General features: G+C 41.5%; 1 protein-coding gene across 1 annotated transcript in view; it reads right to left on the reverse strand.

Annotated features, from left to right (window-relative positions):
- Window positions 1–13,228, reverse strand: part of COL23A1 (collagen type XXIII alpha 1 chain) — a 315,082-nt gene that overhangs the window by 5,335 nt on the left and 296,519 nt on the right. The window contains exons 15-25 of the mRNA XM_065410054.1: window positions 12,335–12,397; window positions 11,331–11,375; window positions 10,659–10,736; window positions 7,336–7,389; window positions 6,238–6,282; window positions 5,777–5,857; window positions 4,078–4,140; window positions 2,768–2,809; window positions 1,717–1,743; window positions 965–1,036; window positions 800–853 (exon numbers count right to left, since the gene is read on the reverse strand). Of these exons, the coding sequence (XP_065266126.1) occupies window positions 800–853; window positions 965–1,036; window positions 1,717–1,743; window positions 2,768–2,809; window positions 4,078–4,140; window positions 5,777–5,857; window positions 6,238–6,282; window positions 7,336–7,389; window positions 10,659–10,736; window positions 11,331–11,375; window positions 12,335–12,397 (624 nt within the window). The remainder of the gene's footprint in view (window positions 1–799; window positions 854–964; window positions 1,037–1,716; window positions 1,744–2,767; window positions 2,810–4,077; window positions 4,141–5,776; window positions 5,858–6,237; window positions 6,283–7,335; window positions 7,390–10,658; window positions 10,737–11,330; window positions 11,376–12,334; window positions 12,398–13,228) is intronic.

Raw genomic sequence — 13,228 nt, forward strand, 5'->3', positions numbered from 1 at the left:
AGGAAAACTGGAGGGAGGTAAAGGGCCTTATGCTGCATTCTGCTGCTCAGAAATACATTTGGCTTTCTTTTCTGTCTTATGGATAAGCTCCGTAGATGCAGCCCTGCTTAGCCTATAAAGCTCTCTCATCAGATACCTATTCGCTAGTGATTTAAGTCCTCTCTGAATATATGTACTATGACATTTATTTAACAGGGCTAACAGGAACCCCGTGATTGCTGAGGACTCTATGGCTGATAGTCTACTTGTCAGCAAAAATGGATTTTTTTAATAATTAAAATGACAATATAGCCTATAATTAGGGTATATTTGGTTCAGCTTGAGAGTTAGATCTTTAGGAATTCTCTTCACTCCATTAGCTAACTGGCTTAGGAGATGGATGCCAAAGCAGACTGCAGAGTGGATTTCAAATTAATTTTATATTTTTGCCTCAAAGTAAAAATGTCTCAAAGCAGGTGTATGCCCCTTAAGGACTGAATTCATTTGATTTTGAAGTACTCATAATCCAACAATTCCATGGGTACCTAGGACTTCCTTTGTGTCACCATGCTGTATGCTGTGGCCACTCTGAACGTCAAAGAAATAGCAGGAATAGAACTCAGATCCTGCTGCTCCCAAAACACAGGCCTCTGCTACTTGAACTAAAGGAGCACCTGTTAGCGGTTAACAGTATAGTGCCTTTGACCCACAGTTTTGCAATTCTGATTATACCCAGTAGAGGTAAGGTTTGCATATACACTAGCCAGTACATTATAATTACAATATATTTTCATCTTCGCTTTCCCTGCTGAATTATTACCTTCTCCCCTTTGGTGCCTGGTAAGCCAATAAGTCCCGGGGGACCAGCAGGACCCTAAAAAGAAAAGCGATCTATCAGAAGGATTTGGAAAACTGCTACTAAACGTTTTTTTGTAGCAAAAAATGCAAGCTAGCAGATTTTCCACATACAAACCAAGCTACTCACAGGTGGCCCAGTGTCACCAGTTGCCCCTTTCTCACCATGGTCACCTTTTTCTCCCTTTACGCCATCCAAGCCCTGCATGAAAAGATAGTGACAATTACCAAGGGGAGACAGTGTACATAAGAGCATTGGACTGGGTAGGTTATAAATACCCTGGGCTCAATTCTTCTCTCATATACTTTGGTGAAACTGCCATTGAAGGCCAGAGAAATTGTGCCAATGTGACTGAGGACAGGTCAGGACTAATGTAAAAGAGAACTGCATTATCTAGGATCAGAATTACAGTACTTGGAGAAGGAAAAGGCCAGTTAGTACATCAACTCCATTTCATGCAAAAGCAGAACTGTCAATACCTCTGATCTATCTGAAGTTTATCTCCCTGCCTCCCTGTAAACATATAATACTTTGCATTTATATATACAGTTGAACAGTAAGTTTTCTTGAATACATCACATGAGAAATGTTTGGAACTAAAAGTTTAAACGGATGGGTTAGGAAACAGTTTACATCACACGTTCTGTGCAAACAGAATCACAAAGAGGATTCAAGTTCATAAGTCCATTTGGAGGAAATATTGCTGATACAATATGGGCCTAATTTTCAAAAATGTTGAGCCCCCACAACTACAACTGAAGTCAATGAATGCTTTTGATGCTCAGCAATTCTAAAACCCAGCCCCTATGTTGTGTTCTCTCTCAGTCATGCACCAGCAGCCTGGAAGTATTGTGTGACAAACACTTAATGTACTGACTCACCTTGGGACCTGGGATTCCTTGAGGACCCTGGAGGGAAGACAACGGTGTATTTGAAAAAAACAGATTTTTAAGTCAATTAAATATAATCAAATACAATTCCCCAATCATTTTTTGTGTTAGACCCACAGATCTGTCTTTGGCAGTGATGTATTATAATTATTTAATCTCAAACGTTTCTTCTCAAGGTGGATGGTAGTTTTTTGTCTCTCCTAGACCAACTCAATAGGAATGAAAAATCATTTCTTGCATAATGTACAAAATCCTTTGAAATTAACCTTGGATAAAGAAGGCTATAGAAGGCTTTCTGAAGAGGGAAAATTATAAAGCATTCTGCTGCTTAACGTGCACCCCAACGTTAATATCCTTTTGAATCCAAGTGAATTGGAAAAGACCTTCGGGATCCCTTCTCCTGAAACTATAGGTGCTATCTTAATTAAACTGTCTATCAGAAGTGCTCCCTTATTCAGTGCCTCAGAATAGTTCCCAAGACATGCTGCCTCCTCCTCCGACCTACAAATGTGCTCAGTACGTTGACTAGTCTGTAATCTTCTGGCACATCTCAAGGCTCTGTTTTGTCCTACGTTTGCCACCTCCCAGACATCTTAGAGGTCTCTGTTGAATAAGCTCAGGGAGTGTCAATCCTGCAATGGCAAAATTCCCTTGACTTCAGTAGGACCAGAATCCAGCCTAATTTGTACAAGTGTATATGCTGATGGCAGTTCTTGCCATTTCTATTCCTAAAATGCCGGGGCATGCACTGTTATCAACTGCAAATACAGTTACACAAGTGCTCAAGTACATTCCTGATTCAGGGCCTGAAACACAGCATTCAGACCTTTCTAGAGAAAACTTTACAGAACACAAGAAATAGTGCTCAAGCTAGTTTGGAAACCACATTATGGCCTGTTAGTCCCTAATTCTTCAGACTGCTCAATGAAGTCTAAGGTGCGTAGGATAGCAGACAATAAAGCGCCTCCTTCTTTAATAAATTTAATGTGTTAATGAATTTTCAGACATTCTCCACTGTAAGTGCCGTTCGTCATAAACTTACCATAGGGCCTGGCAATCCAGGGGGTCCTGGCTCTGGTATTATCTGAAAATAGGAATTTCATTATGTATTAAAGTGGGTTGGTAGCATGTATTGGATTGTGCCATATTAACACCTGAATAGTGTGGTCATTGATTATTGTTTAACTAGTTTTAGTTAATAACACCTGGATTCACAAAGGGACTTGTCAAGGAGGAGAAGAATGACACCTGCTGGACCAATATGACAGCTGAATTATGGGATATTCTGAGATGGGTGCCCCTCAAGCTCTCCTATTGAAGTTGTTCCACTTTAATTAAATATTGATTGGGCCAGAGAAAGTGAGAATGACTCTACGGCCTAGTGGTTAGGGCATTCACTTGCAAGGTGGCATTTCCCTACTCTAACCTCTTCTCCTCAATCAGGCAGGGGTGGGAAACTTGAACTGGTGGTCTACCCTATCCACTGGGCTAAAGGAGATAAGGGATGTCCTCCCTCCCTCTCTCATGGTATGTAGAGCTAGGTGGCCTCTCAGCACGCCTACCTGACGGGGCCCTGCAGGCAAGTTAGGTGTAAAGTGCCTATCGTCCCCCTGTTCGGGGATCACGCTGGTGCCTAGAGGGAGGCAGTAGTGCAAATGCCCAGAGGTAGGCACCAAGGGAACTTTTACTGTAAAAGTTTAGGTGCTTACAAGGTGAGGCAGCAGCCAAGCTGGATCATAGTGGTGTCTAAAAACAGGACTTGGGCATCTAAGTACCTTTGTGGATCCAGCCCTAAACATCTGAAGAACTTATTCAAACTCAATGCATTTTCTAGTCACAAAATACAAGTGCCTGAAATGTGATTTCTCTAATTTTCTTAGGAATCTATCCCCTTTCATGCAGACCTGAGAAGAATGGCTTCCTATTTCATTAAAACAAATAATCTCAGTTCTGGTGTCATTAATAAAAAAGCTTTAATTGAAACCAACTTTAAAAAATAATTTAAAATGAGCAAACAAAATATATATGTAAATACTGTAAAATTGCAATAAAGTCACAAGGATGTTTTTCAGAATAGGACATAATTACCACATCGCTGCTCAACACTTCCATGATCAATGTACAATCTAAGGCTAAAAAGAACATTAACTTTGCAGAGTTATCCACAGATGCATCGGAACACTACACTCTGTGAGGAAGAATTGTGCATCAGTTCTAGTTGAAAATGCAGTGTTTTGCTCATCACCATTACTGCTACATGTACCTAAAGGACTAAAAATATAACTGCAGCCTATGCACACGCCGACTTCTTTTAATACTGATAGTATCAACAACACTGTGCTAATGTCTTACATGATTGTTCTGCAAACACGGGGATCCGGTTTCTCCTTTCTCTCCTTTTGGCCCATCGATTCCCTAAATGGTAAAAACATAATGCTGAGTTTACACATCCAAGGCTTCCAAAAAGGCTATAAGAAGAGAGACAAATATATTTTCCTCACCTTATCCTGAAGTCTTTATTCAAGCAAAATTCTTATTCGCTTCAGTGGGACCGTTACATGAGTGAAAGGTGTTTTGCCGAAATAAGGTTTTTAACATGGGCTCCCTACTGGGAAAGCTACTGTTTCCATTGTCTTGCTGAAGCTCAGGGATGGCACAGACTTGTCAGGCTCTGATCCTGCATGTTGTGTTCTGCCTGAGCAGACCCTCCCTGTCAGCACTGATTTTCACCCACACGGGGCAGCTTGCACCATTGGCTCCTTAATATTTATGGCTCCGATTCAGCAAAGCAGTTAAGCACATGCTTAACTCTAAGTCCCAAAAAGGGCTGGAAGGGACTTCAAGAAGTCATCGAATCCAGGTCCCTGGGCCGAGGCAGGACCAAATAAACTTAGACTATCCCTGACAGGTGTTTGTCTAACCTCTTCTTAAAATCCTCCAATGACGGGGATTTCACAAATCCCCTTGGAAGCTTCCAGAGCTTAACTACCTTTATAGCTAGAAAGTTTTTCCTAATATCTAACCAAAATCTCCCTTGCTGCAGATTAAGTCCATCACTTCTTGTCCTACCTTCAGTGGACACAGAGAACAATTGATCCCCATCTTCTTTATAACAGCCCTCAAAATATTTGAAGACTATCATGTCTCCCCTCAGACTTTTTTTCTCAAGACTAAACAGGCCCAGTTTTTTAAACCTTTTCTCATAGGCCAGGTTTTTTTAAACCTTTTATCGTTTTTGTTGCTCTCTTCTGGACTCTCTCTTTCCTAAAAAGTGTGGTACCCAGAACTTGACACGTGCCTAAGTCCCATTGACTTCAAATGGCAGTTAAGCACATAATTTTAAGTGCTTTGCACAGGTCTATGAGAACTATGTTGTTTGGGGACCTGAGAATGTGTTTCTGCAACTTCCACCAAAAACCTCTCTAGACATCACAAATAGCTCCTTAATAAATCAACACAGTTCTGTCCCCTCAAGTGAGTTTGCTTCACATTTTCCAAGAGCTAGTGCATTTTTCAACTTACATTACAGTACTGATGGAAAACAGGTTGAAGAACAAGGTACCTTTCGTGACAGCGCTACTCAAGATACAAAACACATAGGTGGAGAAAGAAGAACATGGGGAGAAAGCCTAGCATAAGTTTGTACAATAATAATCGTATCTTACAGTATTGATGGTGGTATTACTGCTGAAGAAACAACACTGGTGGTGAACATGCAGCTCACTCCTCATGCCCTTTGCTAAAAATGTACCTCTTCTTATTCAGTTAATCACCTTTGTTTTCCATCAGTGAATCATTTCATGTATTCTAAAAATGACTTTAGCTAAGCAATGCCATTTGCAAATATTTCTTCAGCTCCTTGAGAGTTCTGACATATCATAGCATTAATATTACTGTTAACAAGGAGAACTAAACTTATGAGTTAACAGTAATATTGGTTTGATAGGGATATAATTTAAATTAACAAAGCATCTAGATATATAACACACATCTATGGAAACAACATGCTGGAGGCAATAAGCCCCATGTATATATTGACAGACAGACATACCGGTAGGCCAGACAAGCCCATCTCTCCGATCTCTCCTTTTTGTCCCATTATCCCAGGATTTCCTGGGTCTCCTTTAGATCCCTGCAGGTCACAGAACAGAGCTTTATTAGGAGAAAGGTAGATCTGTATCTATAGATACAGCTCTATCTATCTATCTAAATATAAAAGAGCAACAGATACCTCCCCCTTTTGCTCCCTCTTCTCCATATTACTACTTCTTCAGTACACATCAAAACATCCCTTAATATTAAACATTGTAAATACTGATTTTGCAGTGCAGTAGAATTTAATTTAGTGGCTGAAGAGAATGTAGAAATTTAAGATTTACTAAAGAATTTGAGAGAATGTTTCATGAGCTACACAAAACTAATTCAACTTGTGTGGGATCTGAACAGCATCCTGGAAACTGCTAACTGCCCTACCAGAACAGTTATAATTTTATAAAACCATACATCTGGTACCTTTTCTCCATCAACTCCAGGTGTACCAGGCAATCCAAGCTCCCCCTAAATCAGTACAAACGAATAAAGGTATAACATCAGGTGAAACCAGAAAATAATTTCACAAAAGAACTGGATGTAAAAGTAAATTCTCTTTTTGTACTGAGTCTGACGGCCATCAGCTCATGAGCAGCCTGAGGTAGAAAATGGCATCTTTTTATTTCAAGTGAAGTGCCAGATTTCATTAGTCAAGTAGAATTTGGATTGAACTGACGGGCAGAGATATACATTATTCTGAACCAATCTAAATATCATTTCCTAGTAAGATACTTTTGTGCATATTTGTTATAAGAAATTATAACTGATTGACTATTATTTATTGCCTATTGATCTTGACCCTGAATGAGGGTGACCATTTCACAAAGAGTGGCTGGTACTGGTGCTGGTACTGTACAATACTAAATATGTGTATGTGAAACACTAAGACATGCTAGGTGTGAGAACATGGCTTCTGATAGGAGAAAACAAGATAAACCCTAGAATTTAGGACTATCAATAGCCAAGCACAGTGCATGCTCACAAGCATTTTCTTTATCAATAGGTGTAATGCAGACTTCACTGAGTTCAATGGCAAAACTCCCATTGACTTCAGTGGGGCCTGAATTTCACCCCAATATATACAGGAATGTGTATGGGCTCACTTCCAAGTACAGTATAACACATTCATTCAGACAAGGCCAGCAGAAGAGTGTTGGTCCAGTGATGGAGTGAAAAAAACCAAAAAAACAAATATACTTTTGCATCTAGGTAAAAGGCTTCTGTTGTTCAGAGAGGAGGGGAATTTAGAATGCTCTCTTTCCTGCAGACAGACTCATGAGTTAAAATACCCAGGTTCAGTCCTTTCCTGCCTCCCACCCCTTTGTGATTTGGGAGACATTTCTCCAGTCTTGCTCTAAGATGTCATCACAAGGGGACACATCCCGCCATAGTTCCGCATGGAGAACTCCCATTGATTTCGATAGGAGGTTTGCATGAGGATCGATGTCAGGATGTGGTGAGGGGGCACTGTATATGCTGCATGCCATGAAATACTGTCTGTATAACAGAGGTCAATCCAACCTTTGGTCCTGGAGCTCCTTGAGGGCCTGGTGGCCCTTGGGGACCTGGTGGGCCCTGAAAACACAGCAAAGAAAGATGGCATAAATAGAACTGTCTTGAATATCATTACTAATCCAGCACACGTTCACTTCACTCTGGAGATCAGCCATGAGCGCAGCTTCTCATATAGGCTACGTCTACACTTGGAGCCAGGGGTGTGATTCCCAGCTTGAGCTCATCATGCTGGCATGCTAAAAGTGGTAGCATACTTGAGGTAGCATGGGCAGCAGCAAACAGTGGCACAGACTAGCCTCCCTGAGTGCGTACCCACAGTATATCCACACAAGCTGGGAATCACCACCACACACACACTCCAAGTGTAGACGTAGCCATAGATTTATAGTAAATATTTTTCTAAATTATCATAGCATAAATGTCCATGACAAGATCAGCTAATATTAAACAGACAAGGCTGTTTCCCACAACACAGGAAATGTTACCTCAAAAAAGACTGTGTCCAATCTGGTGTAGAGGGCCGTGCTAGCACTGAAATACACGTGCTTAAAAGACACACATTTCTAGATGTAAGTAGTTCTGGTCCAAAATCTGCCTTGTTGCCTGTGGGATCTTACTTTTTCCATCCCCTCATTACTGGCCAACCTTATGCTGGAAACACATCCAAGAGGAATGGTGCCTACCAATTCAGATGGACAGTAGACTAGATAGGCAAAATTCCCTCATCTATGGCTCAACGTGACCATGATGTTTGAAATCAACCAGCCAATTCAACTCAACTCTACTGGTAGGTGGAACACGAATTCCATTATGCCACATATGACATGATTAAAAAGAAGTAGAAACAGAAAAGTGTACATGAATACTAACAGCAGGAAAACCTGCTAAAGGTTTGCAAGCTCATGTAAACTATTCTTCTTACCAGAGACCCTTGCAAACCAGGAGTTTGAAAACCCTTTGATGGGGATGTATTTTGTCATTTATAAGGGATCCCTAAATGGCACCACATCAGACATCTACCCCTTCAGCTTGAAAACCAACCAGCAACATGTTGCATTATTCTGAGCTCCTAGTCCCCATTGTTGTACTTCACAAACAAAACAGTTTTTAAGAGGCCTGTTCACTCAGAAGCCATGAGTGGGTAAATAGGAGAAATGGCTGAGATCCCAGCGAATAAGCAGAAGAACGGTAAAGGCAAGGTCACTGACATTTTAATAATTTACCCCTGAGCATCTCAACATGCAGCACACACAAAACTCAACCGTCTCAGAGACCGTGGGTCATTTTGTTAGTAAACTGAAACTCCAAACGTTTGGTGGAAGCTTTCCAATGATCTCAGTCCACAAATTCCATTCACAACACCACATGCTGTGCTATTCTGTCCAAGCAACCCATGCAGACATCTGGCATACAGTAATTACCATCACTTTATGTTTCCCTGCAGCCTGTTATAAAACAATTAAAATGGTTTTCAAATGTGTCTGTAATTAAATATTTATTCTACTCAGCTTCTTTAATCTTTGCTAAATGGCAGCATTAAACATGGTCTCACTCCTTTTCTTGTATAGCAAGTACAGGCTACACAACGGGGGCATAATTTTCCTTTACACGAACTTCAGGAAATTTTCCTTCTGAATACATTGTCTTATTGTTTTCATTTTATAGAACTGACAGAGACAAAGGGGCAAATGGTGCCCTCCTTTACATGTATGATCTCACTATAGTCATGGGCACAGACCAGATTTGGCTCAAGCCACTTGTGTGTCATTTACTGAACAAACTACTTCAATCGTCTCTAGCCGGGGGACTATGCAAAATGTTTGCTGCAAATCCTGAGACTCACCTGATTCAAGGTTTTGTGGTGACTCAAATTTGATTTACATTTGCACATTTTTCAGGGCTTCTGGGTCATGTTTTGTCACTGCACCCAGTCCTTCCACTCCCAATCAGCACCAGGCTGGGGCCTGCAATCCCTTTGTACTCTCAGCTCCAGTATCTTCTGGGGCTGGATGACTCCTCCTCCTACAGTCTCTGCTTGGTTGGGGTAAGAACACCTGATTGGGGACTAAGGGAAGCAAACCAAACAGGTCTTCTAGGGACAAACGTGCCCACTTCCCTCTGCATTTCTTCTCCACCCTGCAGCAGTTGAGCAGGAAAACCTCTTGTTCCTACTGTTGTGGCTGCTTTAGCCTGGAGCCTTAGCTAATACTTAGTCTAATTGGTCTAGATAATACTTAGTCCTGCCATGAGTGCAGGGGACTGGACTAGATGACCTCTCGAGGTCCCGTCCAGTCCTAAGATTCTACGATACCACAGGCTACACCTGCATGCTTGACAGGGAACAGAATGGCATCTGACCTCAAACCCGCTCACAGTGACTCAATGTGTTCATGCACCTTAGCCCATATTGTAAACATTAGCAAATCAGGTTGAGGTAGTCTGTGCTGCTTCTGTACATCCATCTAACCAAGCCCTCTCTAGTGCACACATCAGCATGTTGTCTGAACACTGCAAACTCCTAGGAACTCACCTGATGCCCTCTGTCCTCTCACTCAGCCCTCCTGCCAGGCCACCCTTGTTCCTTAAATGTCCTCCTGGGTCAGGAGGAAGCATTGGCCTATCGGCTCCCCATTTCTTCCTAGAGACTGGGTGACCTCTCCATCATTTCCCCACATCTCTGGGGGCACTGTGTGGTCGTTCCTACAAAGCAGTGCCCTGGGTGTGGCTATATGGTTTCGGCAACTATGTCCACTGTTTAGGCCCCTGCTCCCCTCTTCTATCTTTTGGAGGGTGTGATGACTCCCCCACTTCCAGTAGAGCAATGAAAACAAGGAAAACACTTCTGCTCCCACTGCCAGCCAGCTCTACTCTGTTGGGATTCTAAGAAGCCTCATAATCCTTAGCACTGGTATTCCCTAGCAATACACACTAGCAGTTATGGAGCATCTCGGCTTTTCGGTCCCTTTCCCAGCAGCCATGCTAACGATTATGGGGCTTCTCTCAGGCCCAGATCTATGGTGATCAGTGGGGAAGGAGTAGCTTGAGGAAAGAGAGGGTCCTGTGTGGACAATGTGAGGTTCAACCTTCCTAATTATCTTGCAATTCCTGCTCATCAATCTGTAAGCTCCCGATCACTGCATCAACCAAACTCTGCAGGGTGAACTAACTTCCCCAAGCTACTCTAGCATACGTTTCAAGATCAGCTCTCTCACAGATTCACTGGATTGCAATTGGTGCAGTAATCTCAGCTGGTTAATTCAATTCCAATTAAGAACAGGAGCACACAACAAATTATCATCATCTTCATCATCATCTTATTGCAAAGGTACCTTGAGTGCATCCAGGATTCTGCCATCATAGTCAATTATTACAGTATCTCCCTGTTCGCCCTTCAGGCCAGGTGGACCCTGGAGACAAAGGCAAATTGCAAACTTTGTGATAACAACGGTGGTGTTAGCCCCTGAAAAGTGGGCAGCATGAAAACAACAGCTAGAACAGGGTTAAGTACTATTTTGGCCCCTAGATACTTTTGTATTTGTCTCCATATAAATATTACACATGCAATCGATACAAGAATGTAGCTATACAGAGCAAATTCTGAAAGGACCTGGAAGTATACATTGAGTGACAGGCAGAATGTAATAACCTAAGCTGGAATTTGACTGGTACAGCCTCATTCTTATGAAAAAAAGTCATGGGATCTTTCAGTGACAGCAAGCGGTCAGCACCCCTCTGAGGTCAATAGTAAAACTGGATGCAACTTAACTGACTTCACGGGAGCTATCTGCATTAATTTGGCTCAATATCTATATGGTGATTTATTTTAATATGATCCATCTTCCTTATTATTCTTATACAGTACTGAACCCTTCAACTATACAGCAACAGATGACAGACTATACAGCAACAGATGACAGACAGAGTTGGATGGAGGAAACTGACCCATGTTAAGGAGAATACAAGAATCTAAATTAGTGAGGCAAAAACAAACACTCATATACCCTTGGTCCAATGGGTCCATCTCCTCCTCTCTCACCAGGATCACCCTGAAAATGAACATCTCATTTATTAGTCAGAAATAATAAAGAAAGTCAGAAGTATGAAAAAAGTCATTTACTGCATGACAGTCAAATACTTATTTTAGGTAAAAGTATAGTCTCAATAAGAAACTCCAACTGGTCACGGACAAATGGATTTTAGATATTTAGAAGCATAGGCCTTGCTAAAATAACCTTAAAATAATCTAGCTGGCAACAAAAGAACCCAGCCTGATCAGATATAAGACAGCAAAACCATTTATACAGATTTGATCTCCCACTTAATATATTTACAAGTCACAAAGTGATGCCATTTCAATAGCTAAGCATTTAAACCTGAAAGTAAAAGTTCCTAATAGAGTGATACCAGCTTGAAGCAGAAGCACCAGCAAGCACAAACCAGCACGGCTGCTATGGATTTAGAAGTAGAATGGCCAAGAGTGGTCTCCCAGTTTTGAATAGTTTCATGCATGACAGGAGCATGACAGCTCTGAGCACAAACATACTTGGATGCAGATTCCATTAAAGCAAAAGCAGCTGTAGAGGAACAGCTGATCGTGAAGGGCGGACCTGTTATGTTGTCACTGCTCAATACAGCTAGGTCATGTTGGTGCATTTCTTTTCAGTTGTGAAGCAAAAGTAAAATTGTGAGACACACTAACACTAGCTATGTAGAATGGGTATAGTATTAATCAACACATGCGATGCAGAGGACAGAACCTACAGATTTCTTGCAAGATAATGCAGCCAAAAATGTCAGAAAGTGGTGATTTTGGAACTCTATTCTCGGTCTCAACCCACCATGGAAAGGTAAAATGCTAGTGAAAGTTTACAGGCTATGTTTTGTTTTTTGCCATTTTAATGCAATTTTTAGAAAACAAATGTTTAAAACTCTTGTCAAACTGAAACCCACTGCCTCAATGCTGTTGTGACCAACTTCCAGCTTAATGAACCTGTCTTTTATTTACCTTTGATCCTGGCAATCCATCTAATCCTTTCTCTCCTTTGGGACCTGTGCTTCCTTGCTCTCCCTGAAAATAAGATAATTCACACTGAACCTTACCAGGTATGAACTTTGAAGCCAAAACATCTTAAGTCTAACTTGATAGGACAGAAAGCATTTTTCTTATGGTTACAGTCCTTTTGCCTTATCTTAAACTTCTACACAGATGCCGGAATTATCAAAGCTTTGCTTTTATTCTAAAATGTCTTCAAGTGCTGCCCGCGCCCAAAATGGAATTTGAAAACTAAAATGAAGCTTTCAGGCTTTCAAACGCAGTAGTGGAGGACACGTTCACCAGCAAACCTTGTCCCAAAATGGCAGCCACCACGAACATGTAGGCCCTACAATGGGAGACTTCCATGGAACTGAGTCTGCTACACTTTTGAAGTGAAGTTATTATAAGGACCACACACATCCTGAATTTCCAGGTCTGGGAAATTCCCACTGATTTTGCCTGATTCAGTTCTGCAAGATCAGGTTCTAAATGACAACTTGCAGTGTGTGTCTGCACCACAATCACAAGTGTCATTTAATTAATGTAATAATCTGAGTTCTGACTTGCAGGGCTAGCCTGTGCTGAAGCTTGTGCTGCTGCAGCGTCACTGCTCAGGTACCCAAGCTAGCTAGATGAAGGTGCAGGCATGTCCCCAAAAGCTGCAAATACGCCCCTCGATGGCAGTGGAGACAAACCCTGTGTTATCATTTAGTTAGTGACTGTCAACACTTTCAAGTCAACAGATAACAAATGACAAGTGAAAATATTTGGTATTGGCATTAATACCCTAGGCGTATAGATTACACGTCTATTGTTCCTCTCTTTGTTCTTTTTAGTTTCAGATCAAAAGTGTCTGCTTATGGC

This window comes from Emys orbicularis, chromosome 8 (assembly GCF_028017835.1).
Source record: "Emys orbicularis isolate rEmyOrb1 chromosome 8, rEmyOrb1.hap1, whole genome shotgun sequence".
NCBI classification, from domain to species: domain Eukaryota; kingdom Metazoa; phylum Chordata; order Testudines; family Emydidae; genus Emys; species Emys orbicularis.